This window comes from Zootoca vivipara, chromosome 3 (assembly GCF_965207765.1).
Source record: "Zootoca vivipara chromosome 3, rZooViv2.hap1.1, whole genome shotgun sequence".
Lineage (NCBI taxonomy): Eukaryota > Metazoa > Chordata > Lepidosauria > Squamata > Lacertidae > Zootoca > Zootoca vivipara.
Window position 1 is genome coordinate 23401003 of NC_142586.1, and position 20497 is coordinate 23421499.

General features: G+C 39.5%; 1 protein-coding gene across 1 annotated transcript in view; it reads left to right on the forward strand.

Annotated features, from left to right (window-relative positions):
• The window catches only part of SNTG2 (syntrophin gamma 2), a 120169-nt gene that overhangs the window by 25858 nt on the left and 73814 nt on the right, over positions 1 to 20497 (forward strand). Inside the window, exons 6-7 of the mRNA XM_088665607.1 lie at positions 14049 to 14136; positions 18473 to 18564. Coding sequence (XP_088521733.1) covers positions 14049 to 14136; positions 18473 to 18564 — 180 coding nt within the window. The remainder of the gene's footprint in view (positions 1 to 14048; positions 14137 to 18472; positions 18565 to 20497) is intronic.

A 20497-nucleotide genomic window follows, 5' to 3' on the forward strand; every position in this document is an offset into this window, starting at 1 on the left:
TTTGACTTCCTTTCCAACTGGGATAAAATAGAAGGAAAAAACATCCTATATATATGCTCCCCATGTATAGTCCTATTCATACAAATTTCTATATAATAGTATTTCTATAGCTGACTCAATTACAATACTACAATTAAGTGGATATTGGCATCCTGTAGAAGTTTTCCCAGCTGTGTTCAAGCTTCTTGCCCATGAACTATTTTTACATGGGGCAGCCAGCCAAGGGGTCTGGGCCTAATCAAAAGGATATTTCCCATGGAGTTAGCATTGTGCTGGAAGGGTAAAGAATTCCACCAGGCCCTGAGCATGTGATTGGGTCATTCAGAAAACTCTCACAGCTACAAAATAATTGTGTCCAGCTAAATGCCTCCCACAATGGCTGGGAGAAAGTCTTACATGTGCTATTATCTCCACCGTGTGGTGTGGGGAAATTGAGAATGTCTTGATATTCTTTGAATTTGGATGAGATTCTTCTAGAGCAACAAATTACCAGGAGGCATTGTTTCCTTTAAAAGCAAACCTAGGTGGGCAACTGTTTAACATGATTGGTGTCAAAATGGGGCCACTGAGAAACAACAGAGAAGTATTGGCATGCTCGAGTGACGACAGAAAGAGTAAGTATAAATCAGAATGGACATATATTTCTGGGAAGTGGGTCATTATCACAGAGGTAGTGCCTAATTCAGCATTTCTTTTACGCCCAAGTCTAGCTCAGTAGCTACTAATGAATCACTCATTGTGTGTTAAAATATCTGATCAATAGTGGGAAGACTTTGCTTCACTAACTCAAACTCATAAAATAAAATAAAAATTCCTTCAGTAGCACCTTAAAGACCAACTAAGTTTTTATTTTGGTATGAGCTTTCGTGTGCATGCACACGAGTCAGTATATCCACATGTATGGTTCTTTGTCTTAAAAGCATGGATCAGACACAGTAGGAAGCCATGTGAACACTAAGTGAATGTCAAGCTGATCAGCAGCTTGAAGGAGGAGAAGGAAGAAGTGACTCTACCTGAAGCTGATCAGCGTTCACAGAGGAGAAGGCACAGATGAGAACCAGCTGGCTCTGGCCTTTAAACAGAGTTCTCAGCAGCAGTCAGATGCTGGAAACAGCGCCAATAAGTCCCCACTGCTTCCTGCTCTCCACCTGGATTTCTTGACCTCTGGACTGGACCCTTGGCTCTGTGATCCTCTGGATTCCCTGCCTTCGTATGTGGATTCTACTCTCTGGCAAGACTTCCTCAGAGACTCTTAGCCCCTGTTTGATCAGCAACAGGACTTGGACCAGGTACGACAGTGAATGATTCTGCCTGCATCTTGGGATCAGATATTTCCCCTTTCCTTCTCTTCCTTCTTCAAATGGCAAAAGAGGTGATTGAAAACTTTGCATTTATGCACGAGCAAGGCACACACAACTGTGCATGTGTGCATCACCATGAAACCAGAAAGTGGTGCAAAAATCGCCCTAAAAGAGCGTGAAAATGACAGAAATGGTGTTCGAGAGTTCGAGTTTGAGAAAAGAAGTTTGGAGAGAGCGATTGTGGTGGAGTTTGGGTTATTTGTTATTTGTTATTTGCATTTTCAAAGGGTTTCCATAGGTTTAGAGGGTGTTTGCAGGATTTTTCAATGGTGTTCCCAATATATACGATTTCACTTAAACATGCAATTCCTTGGAACGTAACCCCCGCATAAATGAGGAGTGGTCTGTACTTTTGCTTTTAAACTAACCATAATTCCCTTGTCATCTGAACTCGGAGAACTGTGATTTGTTTAAACTAGGATTTGAAACATGGCAGGGTCTGAAATTATAATCGGAGGTGTGTTCTCACTCATGTTGCCTTCAAGCCTCTTCTGTGGTATATGAAAGAGGTGAAGAGGAAGAAATTGAGCATGCAAGCCTGAATCTTGTGTAAGCTGAAATGTTGTTTTGTGTTACATCTGATTTAGGCCAATAAGGTAAAATCTCTGTTGTGTCTTCCTATTAGCTATGTGATCAATACATTACTTTGCTGTGAGCTCCCCCCCCCCCCGCTGTACAATAGGGTTGCCATATTTCAGTAAACCAAAAAGACACCTTTGCCGACTTCTAACTGTGGGTCACGGTGACAACTCTCATTTTAAATACTCTTCCTATATGTAGGCCACAGAAGCAGCGATATATTGCTCGTAGCCATGTTATTGACTTTTCATGACAAAAGCATAAGAATACAGACAATTGTATTTATGTGATGATGTCAATATGGGAAGGGAATGAGTGATCAGGAATTTGTAGTGCAAGTGAGCATTTTTGTCAATGTGTAACCATCTTGCAGGAGTACCTCTGAACTTGAAGCCTTGTGTGAAAATGCCTGTTCTGTCATATATATATATAGAGAGAGAGAGAGAGAGAGAGAGAGAGAGAGAGAGAGAGAGAGAGAGAGAGAGAGAGGTTGGATGGCCATCTGTCTTGGATGCTTGAGCTGAGATTCCTGCAATGCAGGGGTTGGACTAGATGACCCTTGGGGTCCCTTCCAACTCTACCATTCTGATTCTATGAATGTAGGGGGGGATTTTGAGGATCATATGGATGAAATTGAATTTGAACTGGACATGAACTATGTTGTGTGTGTTACATATGTGTGTGTGTGTCTATATATCCCCATACATATGTACAGTATATCTGACATGTGTGCAGAAACCAAACCAAAATACCTAGATCTCTTGCCCAATTTAATAAATCTGCCCGGACAGAAATTGTGACCCTGAAAAAGAGGATGTGTCTGGGAAAAATTGGACATATGGCAACCCTACTGTAGAGCTCATAATGGAGTTTTCTAATGCTCCACTTACAAATCTTTAAACAAAAAAAAATGCTAGTACTAAATGCTATTCAGTGCTCCATGCCAAGTGTTCTCGGGAATATGTCTTTCCCCTTCCATATTTAAAAATATCAAGTATGTGGCCTTAAGGCTTCTAACAGTTTCCTTCCTCATGAACTGGACTGTGAAAATTTGCCCTTAGGCTTCAGCAGAACTGTTTTGTTTTGTGCTATTTATTTGCCATTTGGTGTTTAGAAGTTTCACAAACTCTTTATATTGATTTGAAAAGTATTCATTAAATTACAGGCTTAAAAAAACACCTGGTTTTGATTGGGTTGGGTGAAATGCCAATTATCTTTGTCACGCCCAAAAGCCCCCCGACAAGGCTTATTTATTTATTGCATTTTAAAATACCCTTCCATCAAATTTCCTGGGACAATACATAAAAAGAAAACATGCAGCCAAATTATTAGCATTAAGTAACATTGCAATAAACTAATAAGGTAGCAAATCTCAAATGAGCATTAAAAAAAATCAACAGAATCAAAATCAAAGCTTGAAACGTTTGGAAAAATAAGGTATTTGGTCTTGGAATAAACAACAACGTAAGCACCAGTTGAACTTATTATGTTTTTGTTTTAAAAATGAGATCTCACAATGGGTCTCCATACGTTAGATCAAGTTTAGTCCTAAATCCTTTGCATTATCTTGGCTTGGATCACAGATACAGTGGCTGTTCATTAGCTGAATATAAATCAGTAAACAATCTGTTTCAGAGATATTCTTTAAAAATTGTCAAGGACACATTAAAGGTAGAAAAAACTTAAATAATAAAGAAGTATAACAAGCAATAAGTTAACTCTAAGTTAAAACATTAACTTAAAAATAAAGTACTGTAAAATGCTTTCAAATTCACAGAAATCATGACCTACTCATGTTCCACAACTGGCTTCCTTAAGGCAACTATCTCTTTTTCCTGAGTCAAAGGCTACTATGTCATATTGCATTAAAGTCAGCAGTGAGAGTTGTACTTTTTTCTAATACATGAAGAAGGGTATGTTCATAAAGGAATGAGATGAAGCAAGGAACACAAATGTGTTTTTCAATAAAATGTATAGTTAGCCTACTTAATACGGTAGATAGAAACCAGAGATGGTTAAGCATGCTGAAATTCAATGAAATCAATATCGCTTAAAGTACTTGAAGGCTCTTTGAATTGTAACCATTTCCTTATTGTGTTAATCAAGTCAACAGTCCAATACACAGTATCATGCTCTTGAGACCCACATCTCCCGCTGCCCACACTCAGAGTTTTGAATTATTCAAAAGGATGACTGAGAAATGTGTAATAGCTCGTATCAATGATAAAGTTTTTAGACCCACAAATGCATATTCCAAAATTGAAGATGATGTTAATGTTGGGGAGAAATAATTGGAAAGACATTTTGGAGGAATCTTAAATTACTCCAGCTTCTAGAGCTTTCATAAATTCCTATAAAAACATGTTGTCGGCAAAAGAAGTTAACGTGAGGTGCATATTGGCTCCCCACAACTGGTGTGTAGGTAGAAATGATTTTCAAGAATTATCTCTTTTGAAACAAACAAGTTTTAATCGAGTGTGAGCATGCAAAACACATCAGTACTGACAAATGGAAACATGACTGTATCACCACTGGTACTTATTTTCCTTCGATAAGTGTATACAGATCACCTCATCCCAATATAACCAGTTTGCTATCAAGTTATGTTTTCTAATCACTTAAAGAAATATATGCAATCTGCACTGAGAATGCTTGAACTACATGTACAAGATAATGTGTTTCATCCCCAGGCATATGAGAAGAATTCCATTTATTCAGCAGGAGGTTGAGCTTTATTGGGTATCATTTGTATATACAAAATTTCACAATTTCCTCTTGTGTGTTTTGGCTGCTGCAGTATTTTACAGTGTAGCACAATGAGTAGGGATGATAGGTCAATTTTGGTTTGGTTCAGTTTCTCTTTTTTCCCAACCTTAAATCCATTTCTCCACATTTTGTTGCTATATGTGAAAAACCATCAGCATTTTAGAACCAATTTGACCCAATAAGCAAATGTTTATATGCAGTTTCCACTAAAGTACACATTTTGGCAGGTGTTCCCCCCCCTCTAATTGGCTTTTTTGTGTGCTATTTTCACCAGTATAGTCATTTTATGTATGCGTTCCCCTAAAATATGCATTTTTGGTAAACATTATTTCTTTTGGTTGGTGAGCAGTGTAGTTGGTTTGTTTTTTCTGTTCACATGTTGTTGTGGGAAGTGTAAATTTGATAGATTCAACTTCAAATGAGACCTGAATTGAATATCTCCCCATCTGGATAGTAAGTGGGTGTGTGCATAATGTGTTAGTGTCTGGTTTTCTGCAAGCAAAATACTGTTCATTTTTTTCATATTTATTTCATAAAATTTATATGCCGCTTGATTTTAAAAAACCTCAAAGCAGTTTACAGAAAGAAGAATAAGAATAAATACATTGAGACTGATATGTCTGAAAGCCAAGCAACAATTCCTGGCTAAACCTCCTTTGGGGGGTGGGAGTGGGAACTCTCGATTCACCATCTTAAGTGATAAAGGACCCACACAGACCTCGGTAGAGCACATGTAAGCCCGTTCTTCCCCTTTCCATGACATTTTGGGGCTAGTTCCGGGTTCGGCGCTGTCTCTCTGTGTGTGTGCATGATCACATGTCATTCGGACATGCCTAAATCAGGAGTTGCGTGTAATGTAAATAGTAGCAAGACTTGTTACGTCTGTGATTTCATGCTGACAGCAACCCCCCCCCAAAAAAGGGCAACTGATGATGAGAGAAGGACATTGATCCATGAGTGGTCCAAGACAGTCAGCAAAGGGATTTTTTTTATTTACCTGGAATAATATCTATCCCACTTTCCCCATCTCTCAGAGACTGCCAAGGCAACAAAAAATGCAAAACAGTAAAAGTAATAATAGAACAATGGCAGTCATTTAAAAGTTCAGTAGTGAAATGCATAACCATGGCAACAAATAGCAAATGGATAGCTCCAAAGAATCAATTCTCACGAAGCCCAAAGGCCTGTCTAAACAGCCAAATCATTACAGTGTGTTGACAGGCAGGCAGTGCCAGGTAGGCCTCTATTGGAAAGACGTTTCCTATCTGGTTCATCTGTTCTTTTGGAAGAGAGTAAAGTGAGGAATATTAGAGGCCAAACTCAGGTGATACCTGTGTATAAAGCTTGCCTTTCCTTAATCATGGGAAATGCAAAAAGTGGAATAATTCCACTGTCTATTATTGATTAAACAAATGAGCTCCCCTTCGCTGCTTATATCTCTGCAGCCTCCCTTTTATCAAGCACAATCTTTTTTTCAGTAGCATTGTTTCATTGCATTTTCCCCCATTCAGAACATATAAACAAGGTCTCACACAAAATTCACCCTGATTTTTTAAAAATAAAATATGATTCATAAATGAATAAACAATAATAACAAACATTGCTGTCACTCATCTGGGAGATTTAACAAAATGATAATTAGACAGATAATTAGACAGAAGAGAAAAGAAACCTCCCAACCCATAGTTTGTGCTGCCTATTTTCCCCTTTCTAAATATTACTACTAATGCCAAATAGAATGCCTTTTCCATTTTCCCCAACCCTCTTGACCCACCATCTGGAAATAATTCTACCTATTTCTGTATTGGGAGAAGCAGATTGTTTTCATAATTTATAACACAACCCACAGCTTCCAAGTTCATTTTGTGGTCTTTTATACATTGCCTTTATTGCACTGCTTAATGCTAGAGACAGTGGGACTTCTACCTTCCCAATAATCTGTGTCTAACTCCTTCCATATCTCTCAGTTCCATGGAAAACATGGTAATACTGGCAGCACATGCAAGGTAACCATCTTGGAAGAGGATGGCCAAGATGGCAAGGCAAATGATCATTCAGGGGATACAGACAGCCTCACTTAAAATGGGAACTGTGTGACCTGGCCTGTAATTTATAGGTGTGTTATTAGATGTATTCTTTTATTCTCACAGCAGAGGTCTTACATTCACTATGTTGGTGCTTATGTTTAACAGCAGCCAAGTATTAGAATTAAGTGAAGCAAAACAAGTGGCCACTTAACCCTCGCCCAGTGGATCTAAGTAAAGATGAGACGTTCTTGGAAGAAAACTAACTTTATTTGTTTACACTCATTGATGTTACAGTACAGCTTAATGGTTGCTTTTGAAAGGCACAACACCTCGTTTCAAGCAAACAGTCTTTGTAGAGATATTTAAGATCTTTTTTAACTTCAGGCTTTAAAGCTGTCACTGGACACATAAATCCTTTCTAGCATGGCCCTTGCCTTACACTACCCGTAAAACACTCCCAGACCCTTCTAGAATCCTAATGGTCCCCTCAGGTAAATAGAATCTCAAACTCAAATTCACTATCTGTCCCCACTGACAGATAACTCCTATAGGAATCTATTCAGTTAGTCACAGTCCCCTGCAGAGTCTAATCTCAGCATCTAACTTGAATTCAACTCTCCCTCTCTCCCTCTCCCTCCCTCCCTCCCTCACTGCCTACCTACTGGTTGACTGACAAACTTGCTATCCTTCCCTGGTTGGCAGACCTCATCAGGAGGCAGACCCAGGGCCTGACCATCACAGCCATCAGATAAGATAGGGTTGCAACACTCCGAAATAAAAACCTCTCATACTGACTAAATAAGCATGCTCCTCTTTACTAAATAAGCATGCTCCTCTTTACTGCTTATCTATGTCCAGCCTTTCCTTCACCCCCACTCACTCAATTCTCCTTCTTTGTATGTCAAAGTGTGAAATGGGACATAACCTTGTTGGTTTTTTCCTATATTCTGCAGCAGACAGCATCATTGATTTTATTGGAAGAAGGTTGTGTGTGTGTGTGTGTGTGTGTGTGTGTGTGTGTGTGTTTAATATTTACGGCTGTAAGTGTTTGGAGCAACTTGTGCTAGTCATAGCTGAACAAGAGATTGCTGTTCACTGCTTGCCAGCCTGCAAAGCTGGTGTAGACATTTGTTCTCTCGGGCCCTACCAATCATTCAACTTTGAAGCTACCTAATTGCTGCTGGAAAGGGATGTGCCGTGGTGAGAGGAGCAATTCATTTCTTTATGGAATACCTTGGTTAATAGTATACTTAGCAAGAGATCACAATTCTCTCTTGATTTATAATAAACTGAGTCTTTATGATCCAGAGGTTAATTAGGTCCATCATTAGTCAGCGCTTTGGGACATGTTATCTCTCAGAAGCTGACAAAGGCTGAGGGAAATATGCTGTTATCCAAAGGAGGCTACAACTTATTGGAGCATATTGCCCAGCAGCCAGCTATTTCCCTTTCTGAATACAGCCTCATCAACCTAGTTTAAAGTCCAGAGCAGTTCAGTGAGCTGGGCTCTAAGTCTACCTTTCCCTAAAATACCATGGGTCTGTAGCCAGTGTTGTATGAGCTGTGGACTTAACAATGAACAAACGTCAGGTAACTTGGTGCAAAAGTAAACTGATTGATCCACCCCCCCCCCCAATCTCCATGTTAGAGAACTGCACATTCATCTAGGAATCACCACAAAGGACTAGTACAGAAAGTGGTACATGACATGGCAATATGGAATACTCCAGCTCTAGTCATGTCTTCACATCTTCCCTCAGCTTAGTGAAAAATGGATGGGCATCTCCATACACTGATTGCCTGCAACTAAATCCTAAAACTGTATTGTAAAAAGGAATGGGAATAAATTAGGGTAATGTGTTTTTTTCTATTGGTATAAAGGTTGCTTTTCACAATAATCATCAGAACAACACTTCAAAAGAGAAATCAGTCCAGAATGTATTTTGTTTTCACTGTAATAATGTCTTACTGCAGTATTTTTAGGGGTGGAAGAAGCTTGTCTTTTATTTCTCCTTTACTCAGAGCATACCAAAGCACCAACAGAATGCACAAACTTAACTGCATCTTTGTTTATATATTGAATTTGTGTTAAAAGCTTCTGTTGCCATAAAGCATCTATTATTTAACGACCTCCTGTATCAATAATTCTTCCCTGTAGCAACAGAAATTGATTTCCTCCCACTTTCAGAATGTGAAGATCTGTTTGGCCTGCCTTTTAGCCATCATTTGTGACTCTAAAGTAACACCCTATAAGATGGTGAAAAACCAGCAGCTTTTAATAAATAACATGTTGGTAGCTTTTGTTTGAACCTATATTATTTCCTTTTTATTTAAAGTGCACTCCTATATACACTTAATAGGGAGCAATTCCCATTGAACTCAAAAGATTGCACAATTATTGGATATGTTTTTAGTTTAAATAAAATTTGTTACACATTGAAGAGTAAGAACATTACTGTGGCGTAAACTTTCATGGGCTTGAACCCATTTTGTCAGGTGAATGAAATCTTTATTGGCCTATAACACTGCACAAGGTAGATGCTTGCCATTATTACACAGAGTCAAGTGCAAAGAAGGACCAGTGGAAAAGATAAGAAATCAAATTGAAGTGGATCCAGTTGAATCCATTGGCCAAACAAGGTGAACACTGATGATTACTTTTGGTAATGAGCTAGCCTTTCTCAGTCTCTGTTCAGTCCAGTCCAGTCCTGTTGGTGTCATATCTGTAAACTTTGTGGCTTGACTCATTAAAAAGTCACAAATAATAATAATAATTCATAATTTATTATTTATACCCCGCCCATCTGGGTATTATAAGCATATTGCACAATAAGTTTTAGGTGGCTGCGAGATTCTGCTTTGCATTCACATTTTTCATCTTGCCATTATTACAAGGAGCTTACAGTGGGCACATCAAGGATGGAAAACTTTTGTCTCTCCAGATGTTCCTGGATGAGTTGATCATTCCTGACTAATTGATCACGTTGACTGATAGGAGCTGAAACCCAACAACATTCAAAGGCCCACAGATTCTTTATCCATGGTGGACTGGGTTCTTTCCACATGGCTGGCATTGCTTCAGATCACATGACATTACATGCTTTTGCTCCTTTGAGAGTGGTAATTGATCCTTTTATCCCTGTATCAATCCCAATCTTTGACACAAATAGGTTTATGGGGTTTGCCATGTTCATTTTTCTTTGGCAATCTCTATTTGTCTGCCCCAACTTCCACTTTGCTACTGTGAAGAGGGGTGTCAAGAGAGTCATTTTGGAAGATACAGGTGCTGGCCAGGCTAAGGGATGCTTAACCCTTCTCCTACCCACTTTGTTTCCACCACTTCTCTGACACTTTCCCCACTCAGAATTCAAGTTCCACGTTTGCAACAGAAAGTTGAATGAAACATCATCCAAATTCATGATAAACCAATCTTCTAGTGTCTCCAGAGGCAACACCAGGGTGTAAGAACACAGTAAATATTCCTAAGATGACCAAGTTTGCTGACCATCCAAATATGCTATGATCATTGGATGCATCACACATCATCCTGGTGTTCAGGGTCAACAGCTACCAAATAAAAAAATTCCTTCCAGTAGCACCTTAAAAAAGGTAAAGGGACCCCTGACCATTAGGTCCAGTCGCGGACGACTCTGGGGTTGCGGCGCTCATCTCGCTTTACTGGCCAAGGGAGCCGGCGTACAGCTTCCAGGTCATGTGGCCAGCATGGCAAAGCCACTTCTGGTGAACCAGAGCAGTGCACGGAAACGCCGTTTACCTTCCCGCTTCCTACTTGAAGAAGTGTGCATGCACACGAAAGCTCATACCAATGACAAACTTAGTTGGTCTCTAAGGTGCTACTGGAAGGATTTTTTTTATTTTGTTTCGATTATGTCAGACTAACACGGCTACCACCTGTAGCTACCAAATAATTGGGATCAGAACATTATCCTGATAATATGAAAATACTGTGTGGTTGACCTCTTTTTAAACGAATATAGAGTTGTGTTTATTAATACTGCTTATACAGAACAGAGGTTGCAAATGATAAAAAAGAACTCTTCTCCATTAACTGATAAAATTGGAACGAGTGACATGATTTGCCATAAAATTATAACTCATTGCTATAGCATACTAACAGGATTTTCCTCCTCCATTGTTACAATATTCTTGATTATTCAACAAATGATCTGGAGAGCAATTGTGAATCCATTTACTCTTTCAGAATTAGAAACAGTTTTGTCAAAAACTTAAAAGCATCAGATGCAGCTTTGAAAGCTTCATTATCATGCAGATTAGTAGATAGGGGGCAAAGTGATTACCTGATGTGGCTAGCCTGGAAAGAAGACATCAATTCATTCCAAACCCTAAAGTGGATATTAATAGAGTTCAGGAAGACACGTTTGCCACCCTGAAAAAGATTAGGAAATAAATACCTTCTCATTTAAACATGGGCAAAAACTCAACCAACAATTTTTTTAACCTCTACATTGAATATTTTACAACAAATTGACTACTTTATTTTATAGATGATAGATAGATAGATAGATAGATAGATAGATAGATAGATAGATAGATAGATAGTATATATAAAAATATTGACCAGAAGAGAGCATTTTGGAAACAAATAATTTCATTTCTTAATATAATTGAAAATTATATCTCAGACATACAGCACTTAACAGATAAGATAATAACCTCTTTTGAAGTTATGGGAGGTTTTGGTGGTTCAAGTCTGAATCAAACACCACATCTCATATGAAGAATGGATCCTTTCCTCCCCTCTGGTTAGATCAGTGTTTTCCAAAGTGGGCGATACCACCCCCTGGGGTGCTGCTGCTGGAATGATCCAGATGGCTGTAGTAGCCTCAGGTGCAATTGGGGGGATTGAATAAAAATAAGGGGGCAGTGGAAACATAAAGAAAAGAAGAAAATTTTGAAAAACCGTTCATGTATGTTTCATCTCTTGTGTAATGATGTTTACCGCCAAGTCAGGCACCGTTGCGGGAGGGTGACAACGCCTCTCCTGGATCCAATTATTGGGCTGCAGGCAAGGAGTTTTTCCGGGCTTGGGTGAACCCTTTTCAGCTTCACCCAGGCCCAGGAAGTGGATCACAGCTTGCCCTGGGGCAAATCAGACTATTAACTCTGAGTAAACATATATATAGGATTGAGCTTCTTGTTAACTAGTTTTTCAAGAAGTTATCGGTAGAAATACAGGTAACATAAAAGAATGCAAATTTGTCACTGCATCTTTCTGTTCGCTTAAAGAAGGTAGATTTCCAGGGTGTGCTGAGTATTTATTTTTCTGAAAAGGGAATGATAGGCCAAATGAGTTTGGGAACCTCTGGGTTGGATTACCTGGCAGTTCTAGTTTTGGAGAGGGCTTTTGACCTATTGGTAAATCTCATGTTTTGTACATAGAAGGGCCAGGATTCAGTCCCTGGCCATTTTCAGTTAAAGGTGTTTGAGTAACTGGACATGAGGGGGTGTTAATTTTCTTCATGGATGTAAATGACTCCAGGGATAAGCTAATCACAGGTGCAACGTCAGTCAAGCCAGTTGCTATGGTAATGGCCCAGTCCCCAACTATATCTGTGATTGATGCATGTCAGCTCAGTAGTCGGAGTCTGTTAGCCTATAGTTATTATGTTAGTTGATGCTAACATATTGAATTGCTGGAGTTTATTTGGAGCAGTGGTGATACTTTGTACGTATGTATCTGTATACATCTGTGTCTGCAAAAGTCTACAATATGTATATATCTACATCCAGAACTGTTTTACTGAGACTTGTCTTCTGCAACATTGAACTCTTTGGACCTTAATCATCTTCTGTGTGGTGACTGGTACTGGAAGCAACTTTCATTGTGTGGGTATCTCACCTGAGACTCCCATCAAATGGATTTCAAGTAGCAGGACTAGAAAGGCTCTCTGCTTTAGAGAACAGTCAGTCAAAATAGATAATTTGTGGCTAGTTCAACCATGAGTTATATCCCTCGCTTTATATCTCCTGGCATGTGCAAAAACAAGTTATGATACTACTAAGCTGATGGAGAGCTTAACATTGATCACAGAGTTCAGCACAGAGTTTCAATGGCCCTTACATTATAGATATCACACTGCAAGAACCAGATACTGCATTTCTCTAGTCATTACCTTTTAGTGGTAATAATTTCAGTTAATGATATGGTGTGATAGACTGGAAGATGGTGCAATGAAACCAATGTGGAATCTAGCATGTCTGTACTTTTACTCAATTACTTTATAAATAATTCTGTGTGCTAGAATTCCAGAACTTCTTCCCACTGTAGCTGATCAAAGTAAATATACCACTTTTTCAATTTAAGATTGGCACCTAGGCATGCTCACATTTCTTTTTTTCCAAATTTTCATTGGGTAGATAATTCCAGATATTTATTGATGTGTATGCCCACCTAGAGTTCAAAAGCACATCAAAGTCCAAGTATATAAATAGGGACCGCTCCAGCGGGAAGGTAAACGACGTTTCTGTGCACTGCTCTGGTTCGCCAGAAGCAGCTTTGTCATGCTGGCCACATGACCCGGAAGCTGTCTGCGGACAAACGCCGGGTCCCTCGGCCTATAGAGCAAGATCAGCGCAGCAACCCCAGAGTCAGACACAACTGGACCTGATGGTCAGGGGCCCCTTTACCTTTACCTTTAGATTGCAATAGTAGTGGCGAATGTCTTTCACTAGACATAGGTTGTGAATTGTCTGTGGTTCTTAGACAATACACGTCTTGATAAACTCCCATTCAGATTACTCTTACACACTCTCAGGGGTTACATGAAGACATTCCTGTTTCAAATGACATTTGCTGACACGTAAATAATACTAATTATGCCATAAAGAACGTAATTTCCACAATGCAGCAAAAGTTAAGGTTGTTGATTTGCATAAAAGAGATAAGCATGTGTTTAATTTCCTCCCCTCCACTACCAGCTTGAAATCTAGGAGATTATTAAGTATTTAACTTTGATTGGATTGTATTAACTCTAATTGTATTATCAGAATTGTATTTAAAGGATGTCATTCCCACTTGGCCACCTTGCACTGTGCGAACACAGCTCCCTCTTTAATTTTTTTTTCAGACTCTCCAGCTATTGTAGATATTCTTCTCTTTGTCATTTATATTTTTGTGGTCTAACCCTCAATATATTCTTCATTCCAGCAGCAAGCATGAATATTGGATTCCTGACAAAACTACCAAGATGTGGCTTTTTTGATGTACACTGTTTTGCTCTCTGTGGCTGGTTCTTCTTTGGTATAAAGGAGCTGTTATTTGTCACACTGACAGGTGCATCTACTGCGAAATGCTGGCGATGAAGTTACCATCACTGTTCAGTACCTCAGGGAAGCTCCATCATTTCTAAAGCTCCCATTGGGTAAGGGAAAATTAATGGATCTGAGCAAACCACTTTCCTCTCTGCGATATTTCTCATAACAAGCAGACAGTTGCACACAAACAATATTTCATTCATGAGTGCTTTAGTTGAAGAAAGATTCTAAATGGAAATGCTATATTATTTAATGTTTATATATGTTTATGCATGCATGCAAGCAAGCCACTTTCCTGTGATACATGTGTGAATATTGTAACCCACATGGGCGGGGCTGGTGTCATGGGTCTTTCTCACCCAATCACTGGCCCCTAAGAGGAAGAGCAGTATGATTGGGTAGGAAAGACTCAGAGGATAAGCCCCACCTAAGTAATAACTGTACAGTGGTACCTCGGTTTATGAACACAATTGGTTCCGGAAGTCTGTTCATAAACTGAAGCGTTCATAAACTGAAGCGAACTTTCCCATTGAAAGTAATGGAAAGTGGATTAATCTGTTCCAGACGGTCCGCGGGGTACTTAAACTGAAGCGTTCATAAACTGAAGCGAACTTTCCCATTGAAAGTAATGGAAAGTGGATTAATCCGTTCCAGATGGGTCCGTAGAGTACTTAAACTGAAGCGTTCATAAACTGAAGCATGGGTGTAATTGGTTCCGGAAGTCTGTTCATAAACTGAAGCGTTCATAAACTGAAGCGAACTTTCCCATTGAAAGTAATGGAAAATGAATTAATCCGTTCCAGATGGGTCCGCGGCATTCATAAACCGAAAATTCATAAACCGAGGTGTTCATAAACCGAGGTTCCACTGTAGTTATAAACATAGCACAGCCACGTGGGCCATTGCCCACTCCTGCACACATGCAAAGAATCAGGCTGCAGCAGCGCTCCGATTTTCCGTGCGCTTTTGAAACTAACAGGAGCTATCTGCATATAGCTGAGTTCAATGTAATTATTGCATCAAACTCGTGTTTTTTTAACAAGTATGTTCTAAGAATCATAATCATTCCGTTAAATTGGAGCCAGGTTGCCATGTCAGCTATTTAAAAATGGTTCAGAATTTGATTTGTGCAGGAAGTTTCTTAGACTGGAGCCCACTAATTAGCTTTCACTGCCAAAGATGGGGAAGCTTATGAAAACAGTGAAGGTAAAAATACTGCAGTGTGTAGGCAGTGTGCACCCATAAATTCCTGATTTAACCGAAAGTAGTCAAATGCAGACTATTGGGGAAAGTTCTATCATACCCACTGCCATAGAGAGCGAGGGAGAGAGATCATTTTCTCAGGCATATTTTTGAAACATGTACAGATCCTTAGACCAGAAAAGCCCTACTACTTATTGTGGGTCATGTATACATAAATTTATAATCAGCGGTCCAGGAAAGTATAGAAATTAGGGGTCCATTATAGATTTTATTGAGGCTAACGGTGTAATGTGCAAATGGAAATACTGATTTTAGTTAGTGACATATAAATATGTGGTAAGAGGATCCCCAAGTTTAAGGAGTGGTGGAAATAAATATTTTGTTTTACAGTTATCTATTGGACTCTAGGATTTTTGTTATTCTGGGCTTTGTTAATACATTTTAAGAAATAGTGTTTTTAAGTTGTTGTTTTCTTTCTATTATTGTGGTCTTGAAGTGTCTTTCATTGGAAGTAAGGTCCTTTGACCAAGTAAATGATCTTTGGGTCTCAGCCAAAAGTGGAAAGTTTGGTGGGGCACCTAAGCTCTGGTTGGTTGAGTCACTGCTGTTTACCAGTATCTAGAGGGGGAGGAGGGAGGCAGGGACGAGGTGGGCATGGTGCAAGTGTGGAGCCAATCTAGCAACACTGATCTCACCCAAAATTGGGTACGTCTAAGATATATTCAGTATTTACTTCAATGCAATGCACAATCCATAAAGAGGAACACATCCCACTAGCCATGTGTGCTCTCTACCCGGAAGTAGAGTACAAAAACAGGACAGTTGCCAAACACAGTATCAGCCCTGTAGTCCGGATTGGGCTTCTTGGGTCATAAATCATATATTTTTGGTTTATGTGTCTTCTTAAAAAAAATCAACAGATGAAGAAACTGATTGATTACTAAGTTTCTTTGTGTTTAGCAATAAGTCATCTTTGGCTGTATTAAAGTTTATTAGGAGAGAGAAGATACTTAAAGTTAAAACTGAGATTATAACCCAGCCAGAAAGAAGGCTGGAGGCAGATGTGTGCATGTTAAGATGGAAACAGTTTAGCATCTAAGATTGTCGAGATTCTAGATTTTTTTCCAGATCATTCTCTGCTTCATGTTGATTAGAGGTGTGAATATTATTATTTTTTTGTAAATGTCAGGATTGTGAGGTGATCTGAAAACTATTTGAAGGGTGATGTCATGTCTTACCGTCACTGCTATTATTGCTTGGAATATTGAAGTATTTTCCATTGCAAGCAGTTTATTTAGGGAAAAAAAGATTCTAAGTGCACTCTCTGTAAATGAAATAGATCACTAGATTTATTTATTTTTACTTATGCCATTCTATCTAACAATGAATAAGAAAAAAAGAATAATTTTTGGTGTCAGTGGTTTAGCAAGGGAAAACCAGCTTTCAAAACAATATAATTTGGAGTTCATAATATGAATGCAATTGAAATGGTTTTAAGGAAGGGATTTTAAAAAGTGTTAAGGAAGTCTTTTTCTATGCCCTGCTCTTTCTCCCACAAGTCTGTGTATGTACGAGAGTGAGAGAGATGCAATACTACAAACTTTTGAGCAGGTTATTAAAATCTGTTTATTTTAGTCTCCCTTCACTTCATTGCTAGACAAGCTTGTCAGTCTTAAAACAGCTTTCTATGTCTGCAAGATTTATTTATTTTTTAGTTGACTAATGCTACTGCTATTGCGATTTTTTTTCATACTGTGTCTTTATGCTGTGCAAACCACATGGAGTGGGCTATGCCCCCCCAAAAAAGTGGCATACAACTAATTTTTATATAAATAAATAATAGAGCATCCATGCAAGAATCGGAGACAGTGCTTTTTTTTCTAGAAAAATAGGTGTCAGTACTCACCATGAAGTTGTTCCAGTAAGTGTCACACTTTTTAACCAAAAAGGGAGGGGGGGAAGGGGCTGGTACGGCATACCCCTGAGTATCCCCTGGGGGAAAACTCACCGATCAGATCCATCTCTCTCTCTCTCTCTCTCTCTCTCTTCGTGTGTGTGAGAGAGAGAGACTGACGTTTGGTCCATCTAGCTCAGTACTGCCAATCACACTGGCTGGTAGTGGCTCTCCAGGGTTTCAGACAAAAGTCTTTTCCCTGCCATAGCTGGATATGTTGAGCTCGAACCTGAGACCTTTTGCATGAAAAGATTCATACTGCTTCCTGAGCTGCTTCCTCCCTTGAGCGCTTTCTACTGGTAGTGTGTGCTCCCCTGCACTGTGCTTATTGGTGGGGAGCTAGAGCATGATAGAAGAGCTAAACTCTTGAGAGAAGAGTCAGAATTGGAGGAAATGAAGGGGTTATTATAGAGAAGTCACTGCACAAAATAATGGACAGAGAAGGGCATATAATCCATAAAGAAGTCCTGCTTGCAAGAAATCAAATACTGTGTGTGTGTGTGTGTGTGTGTGTGAGAGAGAGAGAGAGAGAGAGAGAGAGAGAGAGAGAGAGAGAATATGATTAGAAATTATTTTGGAGAAGAAAAGGAAATAACTTTTAAAATGTTTAAATACACCCAGAGGCTCAGCTCATTGAGACGATAGGCTTCTTACACCTCAACCTGGGGTGACTTTTAAGGTTTTGGAAAAAGGAGTAGACTAATTAGCTTTCACATAGGAGGAGACTTCTAAGCCAATTCTAAAATCAGTTTGATGTTCCTTACATCACCAGTTGGGTTTCAGAAAACTCCTTGGGCAGTTCTTCCTTGAGAATAGTTGATCTGGGTAGCAACTGGTGGGGCCACATGAGTGGCGCTGCTTTGCTTTCCTGGCTTCAGCACAGTCTAGTAGGCAAAGCATGGGGAGAATCACATGTCCACTTGAGCAACACTGAATGCCATCCCATACATTTGATTGACATGTGTATCTGCTGCAAAACTCTTTGATCTCATAAGCTTGGTTTAGAAATTTAGACTACCATCCAATTCATTTTTATTTATTTATTTGCTTTTTCTGTTTTTAATGCTAAGAAGTGTATAGAACATGGTGGAAACTATTAGAGTTAAATCATATAGATATAAATATAGATGATATAGATCTAGATATATACAGTATGGTGTAGATATTTGGATGAACTCACAATTTTGTACATATACACTGCAATTCTTCCTCAATCATGTGCATTAACTTTCCACTGATGGAAAGAAATTATAACACTTTTTTTAAAAAAAAATGCTGCATTTTAGGTTCCCCTGGACCTTCAAGTGATCACAGCAGTGGCACGTCCTCCCCTCTCTTTGACAGCGGTTTACACTTAAATGGAAACTCAACAAATACAGTAAGTGACTTATACCACTTTGCCTAGTTGCGTGTGTAGTTTATGTGACTTGAGTCTCAGGAGAAGAAATGTGGCTAATGCCATTCAACAAATTTAAATAATGTTTATTCTAGTACCATGTAATGGTCTGAGTAGATCATGTGGGTGCAAGAGGCCTAGATCGGAGTTGTATTGGGACTCTTTGAATAGTTGAGAAAATGTCCAGGGGAAAATTGTTCAAAGAGTTGGAGTGAGGTGCCATTAAAAGAGGAGCAGAAGGAGAAGGAGAAAGAATATCACAGGGGCCAAGCATGCAGCGGAGAGAATGGGTATACTTTACCAAGGCCTGGTGATTCAGGGGTGGGGGAAGCCCAGGCTGAAACCCAATTAGCAAGTGGAGAAGAAAGCACACTAAATTTAAAAGACATTGTCTTTCATATATCAATGAAAAGGAGTCTTCTGTGTCCAACTCCATTGCATTTGAGAAGCCAGATATAGGTGAACACACCCACCCCTGTGCCCAGAGAGAGAGAGAGAGAAGAACTGGAGCAAAAATACTTCATATTTTATCTGGCCCTGTAGAAAAGTCACAACCTTCCTTCATCAGAAACAAAAAGATTTGAACAAGTGGAAGATGTCTATTTCCTCAAGATCAAAAGCCAAGATTTCAAATGCCTGGAAATGAAAGTGGCTTCAGCTTCTAAGGTGGTTTGTTGAAAGCACAAGCATGAGGTGGCATTTATCAGATTGAACTGTGATCAAATGGTCAGATAAGGAAGTTTAGAAATGTCAGTTACCAGCAATTTTTTTCTCCTGGGAAATGTCATCTGTTCAGTGAAATAGTGCAGTATCTTTTGTTTCATGTACATTCTTTTCCCCCAAAATTCAACCAGGTTTTTTAAAAAAGGGGGGGTGGAAACAGAGCACCTTGTTACATTTTCAAAGTTTATCACACCAGGTCCTGTATTCACCTGATTCTTTAAAAATGTGAATATTGCTTAAGCTTTATTTTCATTTCAACAGCTGTAACTATGATACTGATATCTATGTAGACTGGGCATTTTTTTGTCTAATAACATAAATGTTTGACATCTGAAATGGAAATCCTCCCAAACCTACCTCCCTGGTCCTGTCAGCTGAGCTAGCAACAGCTGGTGCCTGAAGAATAGCTCGTGTGCTGAAATCTCACTTCCAGTTTTCCACCAGATACACAGGAATTCAAAAACAGTTGTTTCATCTCCTTTGGCAGTCTAAAGACAGGCATCTGATATTAAACCACTTTGCAGATATCAGTAAGTCTAGTGAGGATGCATCAGATAGTCATATTCGTTTTGTTTTGAGCATAATCCCAGAAGTAAAAGGTAAAGGGAGCCCTGACCATTAGGTCCAGTCACAGACAACTCTGGGGTTGCCCACTCATCTCGCTCTGTAGGCCGAGGGAGCCGGCGTTTGTCCACAGACAGCTTCTGGGTCATGTGGCCAGCATGACTAAGCCGCTTCTGGCGAACCAGAGCAGCGCACAGAAACACCGGTTACCTTCCTGCCGGAGTGGTACCTATTTATTTACTTGCACTTTGACGTGCTTTCAAACTGCTAGGTTGGCAGGAGCAGGGACCGAGAAACAAGAGCTCACCCTGTTGCTGGGATTTGAACCACTAACCTTCTGATCAGCAAGTCCTGGGCTCAGTGGTTTAACCCACAGCACCACCCGCGTCCCCAATCCCAAAAGTAGAGAGGGGAAACTTCAATGGTAACATGGACAGCTCCATGGTAACCTCAAGACTCTATAAGCCAGGGGTCCCCAAACTAAGGCTCGGGCCCGGATACGGCCCAATCACCGGGAATCAGCATGTTTTTACATGAGTAGAATGTGTCCTTTTATTTAAAATGCATCTCTGGGTTATTTGTGGGGCATATAAATTCATTCTCTCTCTCCCCCCATATAGTCTGGCCC